At 39.4% G+C, this 20,491-nt stretch overlaps 1 protein-coding gene across 1 annotated transcript in view; it reads right to left on the reverse strand.

Moving 5' to 3' along the window:
• The window catches only part of MAP1B (microtubule associated protein 1B), a 103,033-nt gene continuing 82,542 nt past the window's right edge, over window positions 1-20,491 (reverse strand). The window contains exons 5-7 of the mRNA XM_090038133.1: window positions 11,098-17,707; window positions 5,857-6,095; window positions 1-4,354 (exon numbers count right to left, since the gene is read on the reverse strand). Coding sequence (XP_089894259.1) covers window positions 4,199-4,354; window positions 5,857-6,095; window positions 11,098-17,707 — 7,005 coding nt within the window. The 3' untranslated portion in view covers window positions 1-4,198. The remainder of the gene's footprint in view (window positions 4,355-5,856; window positions 6,096-11,097; window positions 17,708-20,491) is intronic.

Here is a 20,491-nt window from a genome sequence, read left to right on the forward strand (position 1 = left end):
CCACTTTTATCTTTTATTGTGGAACTGAATTTGTTTCCTTTACATCAAATATCCTGAATGGAAGAGGGGATATTGCACACAAATATCATAAAAGCACTACATATTACTTTCACTGGAAACTAATTTTCTACATTAGATATGACTGGATAGAATAGAAGTGATGCAGGAGTATAAGACATAATACCATACACAGCTGCAGACTGACACAAACACCATTCAGAACAAGAGAGAGGAGTGTGTGAGGTGCTTCTCAGCCAGCAACAAGACTGTTAACTTTCCAGAGTTTGGAAGATATATGGCTGCATGCAAATGTGTAAAAGCGTACTGTACTTCATAATTGTTTTTTCCCTGTTGCAATTACAGCCCAGTCTTGAATGGCTAGCTCCGGTCAGCAGGAGCTCCTAGCTAGTTTAGTGCAGAGAAGCATTTTTTTTTTCTTTTAAATATTTTTATGCTGCCTTTTTATTTTGTTATTTAATTTTTTGTAAAGTCACAAGAAACAGATTTCTTTTTAAAATAGCAAACATTTTTAACCAGGTGACTAATATAATTGCATCCATCCAAAGAAATGCTTATCCCTAGATTGCTTTTAGTGTTTTGTTCAATTATTAAGTGAAAAGATGAAAGCTTACAGTTTCTTTCAAGTGTAAACATTGTATTTCTCCTTTTCTAATAAATCCAGACCAAAAAAAATTACCATTTCTCTCAAAATGTCATCACTGAGCAAGACCCTCTGGTGACAGATGTATTAGAGAGGCATATGACAGAAAGGCCAAAAATGTACAGTAGTAGCTTTTTGCGACTGAATTTCTTGTGGTGGGAAGGGTTGAAAATTCCATTAACAAACTGATTTGCTCTTAGCAAATGAGTATTGGATGGTTCCTGATATATGTTATTTTAGATAGTTAAAAAAAACATTCATATACACAGCCTGCTCCATTCAACACAGTAGGTAAAGTAGAAAAAAAATTAGGAGTGGAAGATGGAGTGAAAAGTAGGAATCAATACAGTCAGTCCCACCACAAGACTTTATTTAAGAAAGCATGCAAGAGAGGATCGATCTGCTTGAGTCTGGGAATGGGATGTGATCTCAAAATGTCAATTCTTTGTTGAATTTCTTCAGCAGTATAGTACTACTGTAAAGATCATGATTCGGGGATGCTATCATGGTTAATACCATCATTAAGCAGAGTGTTCTTTACACTCAAATATTGAATCTTTATCATTAGAATAACCAATATCAAACCATGCTCCTAGAAATCTGTGCTGATCAACAGCACTCACCATTAATGTACATGGTACATTTTGATGACTGTTACTAAACTAATTGTGTACAACTATGACTAGCACAATTAGATTAGTTTCACAGGCAGAAAAGGCATTAAGGGCAAGAGGAGCTAATTGAGAAGTTAATATTTGTGTGACACCCAAGCTTGGTAGCCTGGAAGAGTGGATGAAGTAACTATTACCATGGCTCCTAGGAAATAATGTCTGCCAATACACAACAACTGGACTGGGTTTCTTAATATTCCTGTAGCAACAAAAAACCACATACAGTTTAAGACTGACTGTAATCTGGTGGGTTTTGTTGTTGTTTTTATTTAATAAAACCAGTATTTGAGCCATCATGAACTTGCTTGGGGAGTTGGAGATTTAAGGCTTGCTTCTGATTTCATTTGCACTACAGTTATAGTCCTGTAACTCCCTTGATTTCAGTGAAGTTATTCTAATGCATACTGGTGTTAGTTTTAGGAGTATTGCTCATTGTTAAATAGATTTCCTACCAAAGGGGAGGCACAAACCATTCACAATCTTGACAGGAAGTCTGGGGGAAATTACTCCCACCCACCCAACAATTTTGAAATCTTACCCTACATAAGAGAGTAGACAAAGCAGAAAGAATTGCTGTAGAGACAATACAACTAATTCTGCCAAATATTTTGCCTTGAGACTACATATTACAAAATAAATGTTTAGTAAATGAGTATGAGCTCAGCAAACACCACGTGTTTTCACAATCCATTTCCCTCTGTCTTTTGTACCACAATCAGTTATTTTTTAGGATTTAAAAGGTAGAACAATAAATAAAATAGCATTGCTAGAGACATCTAACAAAAATAAAATATTAAAACAAAAAGCCTCAACATTTGACAAACAATAATTCACAGTTTTAAAAGGGCTCCAGGGGCCCAAATTTAAAGGGCTCTGAAGTAGTAATGAAAACATCATAAAATTAGCAGTGCAAACATACACCTAATGAAACAAAAATAAACTAACCATGTTAACTTTTAAAATAAATTATAAGTAAAGAAAGTAAAGTGAGGTCACAGTTCACTACTTAGTGGAACTCAAAGCCTGCTCTAAAGGTGAGTTGTACAGACCAGTACAAATCTCCATTTATGAGGCCTTTATCTTATTGAAATTCTGATTCCCAAACCTGTTAAAATGTAACAATAATTTCTTTAGGGGTAAAGCTTCTGAGACAGAATAATTCAAACATTCCTAAATAGTGGACTGATATGTATGGTGTTCCTTTGGAAGTGATCTGCAGATACTGGGAACATTAAAAAAATGCTTGACTTGTTTCAGCCTATCATTGCTTATTCCATCTTTTTTACTTGTCTTGAAATTGAAAATCTAGGCTTCTAAAGAATAGTCAATTAGCATTTCAAATCCCGTTTTTGTGATCACTGAAAGATTAATTTTATGGATTCCCCCCAAAAAAATTCTTGGCAGTTAAGTATTTTCAATAAATGTTACTACAATATCATACTTCATTCTCACCAGAACCTTAAACAACATTATGCATTTATCTTACAAAACTACTAAAAAAAATTCCCATCAGCTGAAATTTTTTTCTTCGCATTTTCCTGTAAATGAACACTTTTTGTTAAAAAGGCATCTATTAAAAGTTCACGCAGAGTTAAAAAAAATTCTTCTGTACATTTGTTCCCATACGCACTCTTAAATTAACAAATAAAATCATATCAGACAAAGGAAGGTAAAATACTGTACAGACTTGCAGAGAACCTTTTTCAACATCCTGTGTGTTTCACTAAGTTTTGCATTTCTGATACTGGACACCACTTCAATCTTGCTTCTACAGTACAAAAGAAGCTTTCAAAAAATGTCTGTCTCGTTTTGTTGAGCTGTCCAGGTGCACCAATGAAGTGTTCAGCTAACATACGTAATTCATAGCACCAAGCCATTTGACCAATCAGATAGGCTCCTAGTACCACACAAGCACACTCACACTTCTTTACTGGTGTAACTATAATCCTACACAGATGTTTTATAAACTTGCTGTCTCACATTAAAAAATAAGTGCATTGAGTTTCTTTGTACATTCAAGTCACTTTCTAAGGCAAATTGTCTACCATGTATATGTACTCCCAACTGCTTTGGTATTTTGCATCAGTTAATTAACTGTTGATGTGGGTGTTTATTCATGCAGATTTGTCAATTCTGAGTGGACTAAGTGGAATTTCACTGGGAGCATGCCTTAGACCAGTATGTTTGCATGTTAAAAGAAAAGTTTTAGAGTTCTGAATGGGGTTCAAGCTACTTGCATATTTATTGTGAGAAATATGTCAGTATGCAGAGTTCAAATTAACCTAGGTAACAGCTTAATGAGTGCTTAGGTCTTATATCCCTCCAAAGCCACATTCCATTTCTTTTTTCTTCCTACTAACTTAATTTTGTAAATCACACCCCCTTTGCGATAGCTCAGACTGATACAAATGTAAAACTTTCCTTTCACGTGAGAGCATAAGCAGACTGCAGTAAGCGATACATCTATTGCCATAAGACTAATGCAGACCTAATTATTTATTACCTTCTCCTCCTACCCCTCTCTCTCTTTCTCTCTTTCTCTCTGTGTTGCTATTGAGGGCAAATGCCTCTACCTGGCAGAAGTCAGTTGGGTTTGCTAGTGCATGGTTTCCAAACGTTCAGCGGAGATGAAGCTGGATCTGTAACTGCAGTAATTTGAACCTTATTGTGGGAATAGTGTTATTTCCCTTAGCAATCAGCAAAGACTGAAAAATGTTAGTGACTTGCATCACCATGACACAGTATAGCATTTGGCAGGTATATAGTTCAGCAGTTGAATTAGATGGGTTGAATTTTTAGAAAAGGCATTTTCAAATTGAAGAATTTCTGGATACAAAGTTTAATATTGTGATGCATGGCCTTGTTTTTACAGTTCAATCTTGCATGCGGGGAAAGATTCATCTTGCATAACAACAGTGCTGCTGCTTGCCAAAACCATGATGTTAAGATCCTGCTGTTTTTCATGGGTCTCTTGATACCATTCCCGCATCACTTCTGAATCATGGGTTGGGATTAAAGTCACCTAAGATACAGAACAGGAAAACAGTTAGCTGTCTTAGTCTGAAGTCAGGCAAAAGGTAGGGCGGGGTGGCATCCCAGGGGACCTGCAGCGAACCGAGGGGACTGGAGCATGCTACTTAGCACACTCCAGCCAGCCTTCACATCTCCTGTTTCAGCATCCCCACACTCCAAAACGGCTGTGGGTGTGGGTGTTCAATGAGCTTCAGTTAAAGCACCCCCGTCAACATTTTGAAGTGTGGGGACTTTGATATATGAGATACTGTAGATGCTTTAATTAGAGCAGCTCTTGGAGCCACTTTAATTGAAGTGCCACTCCCCTCACACTTCCAGAGCATGTGTAAAAAAGCCCTCAGAGACTAAGTAACTCAAAAAGGCATAAGATTTTGTAAGCAATAGCCTACTTCATCAGATGCTTTGACAAGTTATGACGATGCTAAAATGAGCATCTGACCAAACAGGTTACCTACAAAAGCTTATGCCTCTGTAAACCAGTTAGTCCACCCTGCCCTACCTTCTACAATACAAAATAGGGATTGAATGTTTATTATATGAACCATTAAGGCAAATTTGAAAAAAGGACAACTTTCTTGGTTGTTAGCCTAGGAAATCTTGCAGCACTGAAGTGATAGTAGCTCCTCAAATACACCTTTTATATGCACGTAACACCAGAAATTGTTCCTAATAAATGAAAAATATCAAGCGTTAAGATGAACAAATTATATTTTGAGCAAGAGATATGACAACCCACAGAGTATAGCATAATACTAGACAGCAAATAGATTTTAATTAACTCAGTTTTCACATTGTCTGTTTCATGATTCACCTGCTAATACAAACTCCAGATAATTATGTATCTCCTGTGTTTGTGCATCAGATTTCTGAATGGATAAAATATTAGTGGTAGTGTTGGAGTGATTCTATAGCCACAATGGTCCAGGAATTATGAAAAAAGCAAAGATTGTTGTGAGTGATATCTTTTATTAGACCAACTGCAGATTTAGAAAATTATTTGAATGCAAAATGTTGCATTGAATCCTCTTCTAGTTAAAAGTATTATGAATGTAGTGCATTTGAAAGCTTGTCTAAGTCTATCCAAATAAGGGAGTTGGGCCAATAGAAAATATTATTGTGATCTTAATCTTTAAACCTAGTTGTTTATGTACTTGGTTCTTTTTTAGTCACTCAGATTAGCTAAACTGGCCAGGACTCCTTTTGTATCATAAATATTCAAGCCTCAGACAACTACCATTGCTTGAATGACTTGGCAAACCATCTAAGCAAGTACTTCCTATCTGGCCTACAGGTTGTGAAGTTTCCAAAAGCTAAGCCTGTATGTCACTCTCCTTAAAAGTTTTATGAGACAGTGTTCAAATATCATTACAAGAAGAGACACCCTAAACAGCACTCTTCACAAATTTTCAGGTAAGTGGCTTCTCGTGGTCCCTATGGCTGCTTTTCAAAAGGTTTTGAATTTGCAAGGAGAAATACTATAAAACAGCTTACCTGCATGTTACCTTCCCACTGAGCCTTGCCCTCCAGCAGGGAGTCCAGAACTGCCCTGCTGGGTTCTTCAGCAGTAGGATCATTCCCACTCACCACGTAGTAGGATGACCTCACCCTCTTGAAAAACTCGACATCAACATTCTTGCTATTGCTGTGGTTGGGGATATACACCAGGTCCAAATACACTGGAGGTCCCGGAGGCACGGCTATAGATTTTGCTGGTTTAGTATTGCCAGGGCCTTTAAAAAATAAGCATAAAAGCTTTTTGTCACTTCTTAGTGAAACCACACTTATTAGCTACCATTATAATTGTAGAGGTGACATTTCTCTTTGCGATGCATTGATAACCATCATATAGCTGCTGCTGTCTTTCAATGACTCTGAAGCACTCATACCATTATCCTATTTCAGCTAACATCATGGTCCAGCATGTTTATATCCCAAATATATGTTTAGGGGAAGAAAAAGAAGAGAATAAGCTTAACTGGTTGCATAGTACAATAGGAATTCACTAGTAAGTCTAGTCAGTAATTTGCCAAATTTAAGCAAAATATGAATGTCCATGTAAGGATCTGATTATTGCATTACCATTCAATGAAGATGGATAATTTTCCCTAGTCCAAGGTACTGTATTTCCTGTGGGCATGACAATAACACAAATTTGCCTATTAAAAGTATTTTAAAATATTTAAAATTAGTGCGGTAATTCAAATCCAGCTCCATGCAAGCTGTCACAGTTACTACAATGTAACCATATGCATGGGCAATTTCAGTGGCATTTGTCTCTCTCTCATAATAATATACAGGAAGCCATGGAGGTCTGGAAACAGCATTAGAACTCTTAAGGGCATTAGGGGTAAAAAGCATCATTCTAGTAAGGATAGCTAGTAAGGCCTAAATAGCTGAGGATATGCTGGGTGTATTTCAGGGTTGCTGCAGGAGCTATATCAGTGGATCTATGAAGACCAAAGGCAGAGAGGACCTGGGAGCACAGTGAAACCTTGTACAGTGTCACCCAAGGGAATCAGCAAAATTGACTGCAAAGTAGAGGTAGCTTTTAAAAACAGCTACGCTAAATTGCAGTAGTAAACTCATTGGGTTATTTTCAAGGAATGACTTAAGAATAGGGACTGATTTTTAGTGTAGATGATCAAAAAGATTACAGTATTTCAGTGGCAGTTTAGCTTTTTGGAAAGTGTTCCACAGATTAGCCCCACATACTCCCCATGTAAAGCTCCCATCCCCTTCCACTACCCAATTGGTTGCTCTGCTTTCTGTTCCCTGCCCTACCCAATCTGTTTTCTCCTCCCTTCCCATTACTCCCTGCCTGATTTGCTGCTCTGTATTCTGCTGCTGTGCTGCCTGGCCCCTCCCTGGTCTGCCATGGGCCACACATAAAGGCTACCCATGCCACTTGTGGCACACGTGCTGCAGGCTGGCCACCCCTGCTGAACGTGGAGAATGGAGGGATGATACCATAAAGAATGAAAACATGAAAACTAAAGGAAATTTTAATCAGGCCCAACTTTATATCTCTCTGAACTGTAAAAGAAAGAGGGCTAAACTGACATGTACACTTGCGATTCTGCCTTGGCATACAACATAAAAGTATAGTATCCTACTTCAAAGTTCACATGCACAAATGTGCTGAAACAACTAAGCATCTAATTACTTGTATGCACAAAGTCTTGAAATTAGAAATCAGCTGCGGTATACAAGAGACCCTTTACGCACCTGTCTAAACAAAGGCATATGCAAACATCCAGTCTGTGGTTCACCAAACACAGCTGCATATGGATTAAGCACAGGTAGTTAAAGCCATATATTGAGAGAAACTCCTTTTTGCTATTGAATTTTAATGTGTTGTTCACCTTAAAAAAAGGCTTAACCTCTTGATATTCAGATACAAATACTATAAAAAGAAACTGCATTTGCTGTGCATTAGCTCATGGCATGAACAAACAATCAGAATTTTATCAGTGACTGAATTCAGATGTTCATCAAATGCATGCTCTCCTCAGCAAGATACAAAGAAGATAGTTAATATTTGGTAAAATGGTCTGGGCACAACATTCTCAGAGAGAGATGCACTGAAGTTTAAGGTCAGAACGACCTCTGCATTAATTCAGGAGACTGGATGGGCACCTTGCTGGGGTCACCTGACCCCAGTTGTCATCCCTGCTTGGTGCAGGGGGATGGACCCAATGATCTTCAGAGGTCCCTTCCAGCCTTACAATCTATGAATCTATTCTGAATAATGCAAGGTACAGAACTTCATTGAATAGTTCCTGCTTCAGGTCCAATACCTGTGGTTGAAATAAGGCATGTATTTTAGAAAAACTTCCAGTCTTGATTTAGTGATGGAAAATCTACCACAGCCTTTGTTAAAATTATTCCAATGGTTAATTAACTTCATTGTTAAAAATGTGTGGCTTTTTCCTAATCTGAATTTGTCTAGCTTCAACTTCCAGCCATTCAGTCTTATACTTTTGCTGCCAGACCAGTGGCTGATAACCCTGTCAAGCTATGGGCTGTAACAACCCAGCTCTGGGTCAATACGGGCTGAGGGGCTTTGGCAGTACCATAGCAGGGAGGGAGAATCTGGCCCAGGCCTGTGCCAAGGCTGGGCAGTAGGGAGCTGTGTTGGGGCCAGGTGGCTAGAACGTGAGCCTCTGCCACAGCCAGGGTGGGGAGAAGTGGAAGCTGCGTGAGTGTAGCTCTCAGCAATCTGGCCCTGGTGAAGCTACTCAGGACTTGGCCTCAGTGCAGCGTCTTTGTGCTTCCCCCGCTGTGGGCAAAGCTGCCTATCGCCAGAACGCTGCCAAACCCTCCAGCTCTGCAGGTCAAGTCCAGTGGTTCCATTTGCTGGAACCAGCCCACAGGCTGTATGTTGCTGACCCCTGCACTTATACCCTTATCTTTGTTAAACTGTTTCAAATTTCAGCTCCCTATGCTAGTACTTTGATTGAGTCACTCATTAACCTTCCCTTTGATAAGAGTCCTCAAGTATCTCATTGTAAGGCACGTTACAATTTTTTAATTTGTATGGTTCTTATTTGAACTCTCTCAAAGTTAACAGCATCTTCTTGAAGTGTGGACACTAGAACTGTACCAAATATTACAGTGATGGCTGTTCATTTCATCCTCTTGTGTCAAAATCAAGTACAGCTTCAGTGCTACTGCAGTCATGGCAGAAAGTTTTGTCCCTAAATATATTGAACACAAGGCAAAAGAATTGGGGAAATTAAATATACCATGGACTACATCTTACAACTGGATGTGTAAACAAGAACATGAGTACTAGGAGGCAAGGGGCAGCAGACAGCATACATAGGAGGAAGCTATAGATAGAAGAGAGTTGGCTTGCTAGGAATATAACCTAGCCATGCTGCTTCTAGATAGTTAGAGCAAGAATGATGAAAGGGCTCTACAGCCTATTTCTCCTGGCTTCCATGATCAGGAGGCAGCAGGGCAGACCCTACGAGGAGAGGCTACGGGACCTGAACCTGTTCAGCTTCCACAAGAGAAGGCTGACGGGGGATCTAGTGGCCTGTAACAAACTAGTCAGAGGGGACCAGCAGGCACTGGGGAAATCCCTGTTCCCCCGTGCATTGCCAGGAGTGACCAGGAATAATGGTCACAAGCTGGCAGAGGGTAGATTTAGGCTAGATATCAGGAGGCGCTACTTCATGGTCAGGGCAGCTAGGGTCTGGAACCAACTTCCAAGAGAAGTGGTGCTGGCTCCTACCCTGGGGGTCTTTAAGAGGAGGCTAGATGAACACCTTGCTGGAGTTGTTTGACCCCAGTACTCTTTCCTGCCATGGCAGGGGGTCGGACTGGATGATCTGCTCAGGTCTCTTCCGACCCTAGAAACTATGAACTATGACACAGGGCAGTATTAGCCTAAAAAAGCAGAATCTCCTTATTTAGGGTGGGGGAGAAGAAGAATAGTATTTTTATTAGAAATAAACCCAGTCTTACTGCCACTTCTCTTTTGCTGCCAAATTTTCAGACCTATGGGGAGCCCAGGGGCTGGATAACATGGCCCCTGATGGTAGGTCACCTACAGGGTCAGGTTGGTGTGCAGTGTTAATCCAGCATGCAGAATCACACCTGCAGTTGACCAACCCTACTTATCAATCCCATGCTGGATATGGCCTGCGGACAAACCTCTGGCCACTCATGTGGGCCAAAGGATTGGGTGCCTGCCACTGTGATAAACCATTTGAAATTTATTTTGTAATTTAAACAAGCAATAACAAATAGAGGTTTATTGTGTTTGCCTACCCGGCCAGAGTAAATTATTTACTCCTTGAAACAAAACTAATGAAATGCAACATATAATAGGTTGATTGATATCTGAATTAAGAAAATAATAATGTGTCTATATAAAGCTATTCACATTTTAAACTGCAATATTTTTTTTGTATTGACAACTGAAAACCACAGTATTTTATTTCAGTATCTGCAGGAAATAGTGCATTACAGAGATCCTTGATTCTACCAGACCCTCCCTGTAAGCCCTGCAGGCAACTGTGACTTTTCAGACATTTACCCTGTACATATATTTTAGTATTTCTTTAAATACACAGGAACTTATCAAATGATTTTATCTTTCTACATACTGAGACAATCACTGACCTATGATTGCAGCCATATCACACAGGAGTTTCCTTAGATAATTACCAGTACTCTGAATACCATTTTGATTTAGCAATTTTGATTTGTATAGATCTAAATCCATAAGACAGTAAAAAAAGCTAAGAAACATCTTATTTCCTACTGTACTCGTATAGCTCAAACCAATTAAGAGCACTTTTTGGTCACTGTTTAGAGTAGATTACCATGTTTAGCTTTTATTTATAATGAATAAAATAATTAATCTTATTGCAAAAAATGTAATTGTTCATGAGGTAATATTTATAACTGGGCAGTCAACTAACAAATTGGATGATTAATTATTGTACTCTTTTTATTTAATATATTTCTTCTAATTATTTGATTTCTGAGCAATTAACACCCCTAAATTATTATTATTATTTTCCCAAATATTAAAAGAGTCAATTCAGATAATGTTATTAACTTATATGTGGTTTTTCTACTAACGGCATTTATTGAAGATACTGATTTGTCCCAAGCACGTCATGAGCCAGACTGTCTGCTGAATGATGCCAAGTCAAATTTGACTCTGTTGCACCCGCTGAGAATCTGGCTCCACTCCTTCTGATTCACATAGCTTACCTGCAGTTACAGACTTTGCTGACTTGGATGTTGTAGAATTTGTTGCATTCTTGGCCTCCTTATCTTTCTCCTCAACACGAGATTTCACTTCTGGAGTAGAGACATTTTTTGCTGATTTCTCCACAGATTCCTTCTTTTTTGGAGAAGCTGTTTTGGAAACTTTGTCCAAAGACTCCTTTATGGCTGGCTTTGGTGAAGCCACCTGCTTCGATTTGCCATCACTTTTTTTGGAAGGAGAGGAAGACTTGGTCTTAGTACCCTGCTTTTTAGTTTTTGTTTTTTCTTTCATATCCTTCTTCAAAGGTTTGCCCAAGTTTTGATCAACAGGCAAAGCTTCTGGGTCTACCATTGAGACATCTGGGTGTCTGGGGGAGGGACTACGGTCTTGCATTGGGACTGGCAGAGGGTCAATATGTTTGTATGTAATGGTTTTATCCGTTGGAATAGTTTCTGATTCATCTTCTGAGTCAATGTTAGCATCTGCAGTGATGGAAGGGCATTCTTCAGTCTCTGGGGGAACATCTGAATCGGTCTGAGATGGAGCAGACTCACTTACAGAGGTGGGAGGTGTTTCATCACACTGGCGTGCTTGCTGCTTTCCTCCTGAAGGTGGCTGGGCTCCCCCTGACTGAGTTAATGGCTTTTCTTGTTCTTGAGACTGCTCTTCACTTGCAAACCACTCCAAGGGATTTGGGTTGATAAATGAGGGTGAAAGTTCAGTTTTAGGATGCTTGTATTCGCAGGAGGACACTAGGCATAAATCAACATCTTGACGGATTTCTGCAACAGATGACTTCTCTACAGCAAAGTGTGGGTCTGTCTCATAGGAATAAGTAGTAGCTTCAGGTGACCTGGTTGTTTTCCCACTTGTCTCATAAGTGTAGCTAATGACCTCAGGTGACCTAGGAGCTTTCCCACTTGTCTCATATGAGTAATCCATGACTTCAGGTGATCTAGTGGTTTGCCCAGTTATTTCATAGGAATAATCTGTGGCTTCTGGTGACCTGGTAGTTTTCCCCGTTGACATATAGGAGTAGCTAACAGCCTCAGGGGACCTAGTAGTTTCCCCAGTGGTCTTGTAGGAATAACTCATTTCCTCTGATGATCTAGTAGCTTTCTCCGTTGTTCCATAAGAATAACCCAGGTCTTCAGGTGACTTGGTGATTTGCTCAGTTATCTCAAAGGAGTAATCCATAGCTTTAGGTGACTTGGGTTTCCCAGCTGTCTCATAGGAGTAATCCTTGGCTTCAGGTGACCTGGTGTCTCTCTCTGTTGTCTCATAGGAGTAATCTACAGTTTCAGGTGACCTGCTGGTTTTCCCTGTTGTCTCATAAGAGTAGCCAATAGCCTCAGGTGACCTGGTGGTTTCCCTACTAATCTCATAAGATGAATAACTAACATCTTCTGGTGATCTACTAATTTTCTCTGTTGTCTCATAAGAATAACTAAGAGATTCAGGTGACCTGGTGGTTTTCTCAGTTGTCCCATAGGAGTAACTAATAACCTCAGGTGACCTGGTGATTTTCTCTGTATCTTCTTTTTCTGGGGTGGCTAAAGGCTCTGGACTATGCGTTGCTAGAGAGTCTTGTATTGTGTCATCCTGGTAGCCAAACACTTTATCTGCAGACACATGCAGTGAAAGGGATGGTGAGTGGCTAGCAGCAGCTGTTTCTTTGATTGCAGGAGGTGAATCTGAAAAACTGGGAGAGTATAAAGGAGAAGATTCTCTTGGAGTCAATGGAGATATGTCAGACTTTGGTGACAGCTTTTCTCCAAGGCTCTGCATTTTTTCTGAGGTAAATGAATGCAGTGGCATATCTTTAGGTAGCATGACACCAGACAGAGAGTCCTCTTGCAGTGGAGAAGTTACTTGTGAAGGGGTATGTGCTGATGAAGTTGAGGGTGAAGCCTCTATTTGAGAAACTGAAATAATCTCTGAAAGATCCTTTTCTTGAGAATATGATGTTTGCTCCACAGGTGATATCTTGTGTCCAAAAGCAGGCTCCTGTATATCTGAAGGGCTATAATCTACTTCAGTGGGTCCATTTTCAGATATGTGGTGTATACTAGTACCTACTGTGGGATAGTCAGGAGACTGTCTGCTAAAGTCCATTGCTAGTGACTGCTCTGGAGACTCCTGACCATATTCTACAGACATGGTAGACTGTTCAGGAGATCTGTGTTCTTGCACTGGTGTTCTGGATTTTGCCGTTTTAGGTGAAAAATCTGGTGGAGAAATGGACATAGGTCTTGGACACTCTTCCTTAGATGGAGACATTTCTGTTTCCTGAAAAGTTGTTGGTGTTTGCACAACTGATACAGAAAGAGAGTCATCAACTTCAGTAGAATGTGGTGATCCAACCTCTGCATGTAAAGAAGGAGACACATCATCAGTAGTTGGTTCTGGGAATGAACTAGTAGCAACAGATGCCGTGGAAACTGAAGCAACACCCTCCATGTGAGAATATGTATCTTCTGCTACAACTTCATCAACAGGAGTTGCAGATTTGTCAGAGACTGTACCTTCAGAAATTGACATTTTGGTGTCTTCTTTTAAAGATCCAAACTGACTAATATCTATTTGTGTAGGAGACACATCTCCTGTTAACTTCTTTTCATCCAAAACCAGTGAAGACTGAGAACTGGTAACTTCAATGTCCTCTGTTTTTGTTTCTAAACCAGCTTCCTCAGTTGGCATGAACTCCATACTTTTTTCATCTTGTTTTTGTTGGAAAAGCTCCAGAGAGGTTTCTTCAGAAACTGGGCTTATCTGAGCAGAAGATGATTCTTTTTCACTTTTCTCCTCAGAAGGACTCTCAAGCTCTCTGGCACCAGACTTCACATCAGCACTCAAAAATGTATCGTATGAGGACTCTGAACCTATCAATGGTGGACTTCTTAGAGGAGAGAGAACTTTTTCAATAGGCGATTCTGAGTCAGGCACAGGCTCATCCATAGGACTTATTCTGGGTTTTGAGGACTCATCTTTGGCTTCACTAAACTCAAATCTAACTGGAGCTTCTGCTGCCTTTTCAAGAAGGTCAGAAGGAAGCTGGCTGGTTTTTTCATCAGTGGGAGATTGATAATAAGGCGTGTGGCCAGCACTACCAGCAGCAGACTGTGAAGGAGACACTACTTCCAGTGTTTTATCCTCAGGGCTTGCACAATGCTCTTCCATGATTTCTTGAGGTTTGTCAGGCAATGCAGTGAGAGTAGCAGGTTCAGTTGATGCTTTAATCTCATTGGGAGTTAGAGAAAAATTCACGCTCCGTTCACTTAGTGGTGTTTTAGCAACTGGTGATGGAGGGGACAGGCTCTCAACTGGACTCTTAGCTGGGGTATGCTTTTCATCATGATCTTCTGGAAAGGTATCTCTGACTTCTAATTTAGCAGTGCTTTGGATTTCACTTTCCCTTTGACGGTAAATTTCTTGGAAGGAAGATTTGCAGAATCTATCTTCCTCTAAGGAAGAAGGTGGTGAGATGGTAGAAGCTGAAGCATTATAATCTTTACCGTCTGTGGCTTCTGTTTTTGATCCTTCAGACAATCCATTGAAAGCATCAGGAAGTGGAGAGAGTTTAGGTCTGGAATATTCTTGAGAGTAGAGCGTTGTCTCATACTTAGTTATGTTTACATATTCTTGAGAAGGCGATTCACTTTCCTCATTGTTTGTTTCATCACTCATGACATCCCTAGGTGTTGACATTTCATCCATTGGAGTTGGCTCACTAGATATTTCAATGGTAGACTGAGTATAACCTGAAGTAGCAGTGAATTCCTCAGGCTGGTCTTCTCTATTTTCTTCATCAGAAACAGTTGTTTCACTTTCTGAACCACCAGGTAAAGTCTCATCATGGATAGAAGTTGCCGGTTCAACAGCTGGTGACTGAGGCTCAGAGCGTTTAGTTGGTGTTATTATGAGTAGGCCATATTTATCTTCTACTTCACCAGCCTCTGCAGCTTTGTCTACTACAGCCATAACATAATCTTCTTCAGCTTCTATCTTTTCAGTTTCCTCTTCATCTCTAATATTTTTAATTTTTATTTCCCCTTCAACTTCCTCTTCAGTTTCTTCAGTTTCTGCCTTTTCAATGGCTGTTTTTTCACGTTGCTCCTCCCCTGCCTCATATCCAATCTTTTCTACAAGCTTCTCTTCTTTAGCATGGTCATCTGCTTTAGTCATTATTTCTTCTTCAGCCTCTCCTATTTCTCGTGCTTCCTCTATATCCTTTTTTGTGATGCCCAGGGGTGCTTTTTCTTCCTCTTGTTCCTCAGCCTCCTCAGTTTCTGCCTTTTCTTCAAAGTCACCTGCTTCAGACGATTCTTCAAAACCTGTTCCTTCATCTTCAAACTTTTCATTGTCCTCAACCCTGTGCTTTTCTGTGGCATCCAGCTCTTCCGGTGTCTGTTCGCATTCACCCTCAGCTTCAGTGGTGGTTATGCCTTCATCAGGAGATTCAACAGGTCCTTCAATATCTATTTTTTCTTTCTGGACTTCATATGCCTCCTTCTGTTCTGTTTCAGCTAGTTTTTCTTTATCATCTATTAGTTCTACTTGAGGCTTTGCTTCTTTTACTGTTCCTATCTCTTCAGCCTTCAATTCTTCAAAATCCTTTGTTAAATCCTCTGGTGAAGACATAAGGGATCTTTCTGCTTCAAGTTCTTTCCCACTAACTGCTATTCCAGCAGCTGTTACTGCTGCTACTGTTGTGGCAGCTGCTCCCACTGCAGCTATGGCAGCTGAAGCTTCACTGACTTTGATCTCTTTCTTTGTCGTCTTAACTTTTCCTTTTTCCTTTGGTTTTCCAGCAGGTAAAGATTCTTTTTTAGCAGGCTCCTCCTTCTTTTGTGGTTTAGGTTTTGCTGCTGGCTTTTTGGCTTCAGTTGAAGGAGCAGGTGTTTTCTTCATTTCTTTTGGAACCTTTTTGGTGTCTTTTTTGGTTTCTTTTTCTTCTTTCTTAATTTCCTTCTTATCCTCTTTTTTAACCTCTTTCTTAGCTTCTTTTGCAGGAGTTTCTTTCTTTAATTCTTTCTTAGCCTCTTTTTTCTCTTCCTTTTTCACTTCTTTTTTAACTTCTTTCTTGATTTCTTCTTTTTTAGGCTTTTCCTCTTTTATTGGAAGTGTTTTTTCCTCTTTTTTAGAAACTTCTTTCTTTGGTTTTTCTTTTTCCTCCTTCTTTTCTTCAGCTTTTGCTTTCACTTCCTTTTTCACTGGCTTCTCCTTTGCAACTTTTGGTTTAACATCTGCTGCTTGCTTTTCAGCAACTTCAGATTTCACTAACTGCTCCTCCTTATTTGCCAGCTCTTTGTCTGTCACTGCAGGTTTCGTCTCTGCTTTTACTGGTTTCTCTTTTTTCACTATGGCCTTTTCTTTGCTTTCAACTTTCTGAGGCTTTTCTGCAGGAGTAGGCTTTGTTGGTTCAGGAGATTCTTCTTTAGACTCTTTTCTGATAGCCTTGGCTGGTGGTGTCTTTGTGGCGGGTTTGAGACTTTCCTTGCTGTCTGTTCGCTGTTTCAACTTGGCTTGTTTCACTGCTGGACTAGCTATGTTACCAGCTAGGTCTTTTTGGGTGACCATCGGTTGTTTAAGGAAATCTAAATGTTTAAGTTTTTCTAGTCCTTCTAAAATGTTGTATTGGCTGCTGTTTCCTGGAAACAGAACTCTGATAATTTTTTCTGCAGGATTTGCTGGATGCCATACAATCAATGATGAGACAGAAGTCAAATAGGAGACTGGAATGTCTAGCTCCTGACCAGTTGGAAGCACTAATTCGGCTTTGTCTTTGCTTGTACCAGTCCACTGCTGCATAAAATACTGCATCTCTTTGCTGTTTTTGACTGGATTGAGTACATACATCTCAAGTTTGCCTACTCCCATTTTCTGAAATAAAATAATAGGGTCAATTGCATTTCCTACATTTCTAAAGAGAGGTTCTGGTTTCATGGACAATTTATTTAAATACTGGAGAGTGAAACAAGCTTCTTCTACACTTCTTTTTACCCTAAAATTTGGATCAAGGTTTTTCAAATTTTCAGGTACATTGAGGAATACAACTCCTAAATCGGGTGAGATCAGATTTTTCATCCAGTCACTGTTGGTGGTAGAACCTTGAGACTGTTCCTCTTCTAACTCCGCTATTTTTCGTTGCAGCATGCTATTGATTCCTGGCAGGTTATCGTCTCCAATGTGTGTGAGCAGAATTGAATCGACTCTGTCCAAATGTCGGATAAGTTTCCAGAAGCAGGATTTTCTTTCAGATCCTCCATTAATAAGCATATTGAATCCATTCACTGCAAACAATGCAGAGTCTCCTCTTCCACCTGGGAAAATATAGCAACAGGGTTTTGACAGCTTCAGGAAACCTCCTGAGGTTGGCGGCTCCAGAATGTCAAAGGGTGATGGCACTTCTACTGATTCTGACAGATACTCTGTGAATTCAGAAAGTCCTTCCATTTCAGGCAATATGGAGGCAGAATTGAGTTTAATATTGATGAAGTCTTGAAGGTTGTGTCTGTCAAGGTTTGAATTTTTCCAATCCCCTTCCTCAGGACAAAACAGAGTTAAGCTGGCTTTGTTGGCAGGGTGGGTAGTGCTCAATAATTCACCAATCTAGCATTATAAAACAAGAAGAAACAAAAGCAAGTGTAAATTTATATTTAATAATATAAATGTCAAAGAGCAAGGCTGTCTTCAGCAAAGTACTAGCTATAAGCTTGAAACTAAAAACAAAGTATTCCCTTATGTTCTCTTTTGCACTTGACTGTAGCCCATTCTAGGAGCCAAAGAAATCTGTCACTAACATTCCTGTACTTTTTTAAACTGAAAGGGCCAGATTGTGCCTGGACCCTTCTGAGTGCTTTAAAGAAGAGAAGGGCACTAAGAGATCTGTCCCCTTCTTTCTGCAGAGGGACTGGATGCCACAGGAATCTTTACATTCAGGGACTATAAGGATTGTCTGGGCCTAGTGCTGCCAGAAGTATTCTTTTTTGCAAATGGGCTGTGATGTGCTCCTCTTCTCCTAACTGGTCAACAAAGCTTCTCACCTAGGGAGCACACACTGTGCCCTTTTTACAAGGCACTAAGAATCTGACCCCACAGAAGCTCCAAGCGGCACCTAACGCAGCTTGTCTTCTAAACCCGAGTTCTAGCAGCATCTTGCTCCACCACGCCCATGCAGAACTCATTCTGCAATTTAATATTTATTATAATGCGTTTTGAATGGTCTGGTTCCAGAACAGCTGGCAGCATCCCACAATTAGCCTAGTTGCTGGCTAGCTCTTGACAGCACTATGAGCCGATTTACAGCTTCAAAATTTTGAATCAAAATTGAATCAAAATTCGAAATTTTGTCCTCAACTATTTTTAATATTGCTCAGTTTTTGAAATATGGGACATAGGGGCAGCTTTTCATAGTCTTAGTGAAATAAGAATAATTTTTTCAAATAAACTCTCTTTGAAGGAAAGAGTTGGTATCAAAATATTTCCATACGTAAATAATGCAACAGCTACTAATTTACAGCCTTTGTATACTAATATTAATGTTATCAATTAATCTTTGTGTAACAAAACAGATATCAACTAATACATATGTAAATTCATAGCTACAGAAAGAACTAAAACTGAGTGTTCGTGGTTAAAAATACTTTAGGCAATATTTTTATTAAAAAATTATGGACCTTGTTTCAAGCTCTTTTACATGAAGGATAAATCTAGAATAACTCCATTGATTAAACCAGTATTTAACAGCATTCAGCAAGCTGATGCTGAAATAAAGGCTTGCTTGAATAAGAAGCCTTGTGGTCTAGTACAAAAAACCATTGTTATGTTCCAGTTTGAATTACAGACATATATTTGATGATTCCAGATTAGTAAATAGAAAATAAAAGCACATAATATTTCAACCCTTCTCTGACAAATTTCATGTTTACTTTGCCCTCAGACTTAAGAAAACAGTGCAGCTATGAAATAGCTCAAGCATCTCGGGTATGGCATGCATGAGCCCACGGTGGCCTCCCACTGAAGCCAATGGTAGTTCTATGCGTGCATCCACAGACAAAATTTGGCACTAGCACTTACTTGGCTTTTAAATTCTCATATCCCATAAAGCCAGAAATCTTATTTCTGGACCTGATAGCAACCAGTCACTTATTAGAAGACATCCCAAGATACATGATTTGTGAGTGAAAACATGTGTCTGGACAGAATAACTAGATGATGAAGTGGTTCTGGGGACCACAGTACTGCTACCTTTTGGTGTCTGATATGAGAACTGAAATAAATGGCACTAAAACCAGTACCAAACAAGGAAGGGGATCCTGAGTCCCTGAGAGTATCCAGCAGTTCTGATTGTTGTATTTATGTACATTGTCTATATTGGTAGGTCACAAAATCCTGCATACTAGAAACAGTTATGTGGGCCTCACTGAAATTCATCAGCTTCCTATCATTAAAAAGAAGTATCAACACCCAATAATTGCATCCAGATTTAGTCTCTAATCATTTACAACTCAATCATAGCTAATAATCATCCCATTTCACATGCTTTTTTCACGTTACTGTAAATTAGACGTATGCAGTGGAATTCAGTTTACTCTGGACAAGCATAGCTGGCATTCAAAATTATTCCGATTGTTCAAAAATATTAAACATATTTTTTTACACTAATTCAATCAAATACTGAATATGGAGACCAAATGTCAATGCAGTGTAGATACACAACATCTTGCAAAGTATTGCAAAGCTCTTTGCAGAGAGTCAATGATCATTTGCATCCAGAAAACAAGTTTTTTCTAAAAATGATTTAGATTAGGCTATACTTGAATAAGCTGAAAATCCTGGTACAAACTGATTTACCAAGAGGGAGGGGGAAGCTTATACAAAATTAATGTTAAGGGCCTAGATGTTTAATTACAGTGGAGCTCTATAGACTTGGTGTGTTTCTTGGTCTCCTTTTGGTTGTGCCATATAGTTTTCAGCACTTAGGGAAGCTAAAATTCAACAAAGACTTTGTGTAACGTGCATTAAATTTAGCGCCTCCAATTTGAGGTACTAAATAAATGTGCATTAGGCTTCCCTAATGCACAGTAGCGAAAGCACATGCTTTTTAAGCCTATTTTTACTGTGCATTAGTGTATTAGCACTTTTTTTACACAACCTTTCAATGAGCAGTAAAATAGGCTACTGCGTATTAAAGTGCATGTGTTGATATGCCCACTAAGTATGCAAAACATCGTTCAGGAGAATAAATAATCTTAACTAAACATCAGGACACAGCATTTCTTGGAATAGATCAGAGACAAGGCCAAAAAATGAGGGGAATGAAGACAAAAAAGGATAAAAGAAAACATGAGAACTATTTTAATGATTTAATAGAAAAAAGGAAGGAAAAAGGAA

The sequence above is a fragment of the Crocodylus siamensis genome, chromosome 3 (assembly GCF_052110815.1).
Source record: "Crocodylus siamensis isolate JL-2025a chromosome 3, ASM5211081v1, whole genome shotgun sequence".
Taxonomy (NCBI): Eukaryota; Metazoa; Chordata; order Crocodylia; family Crocodylidae; genus Crocodylus; species Crocodylus siamensis.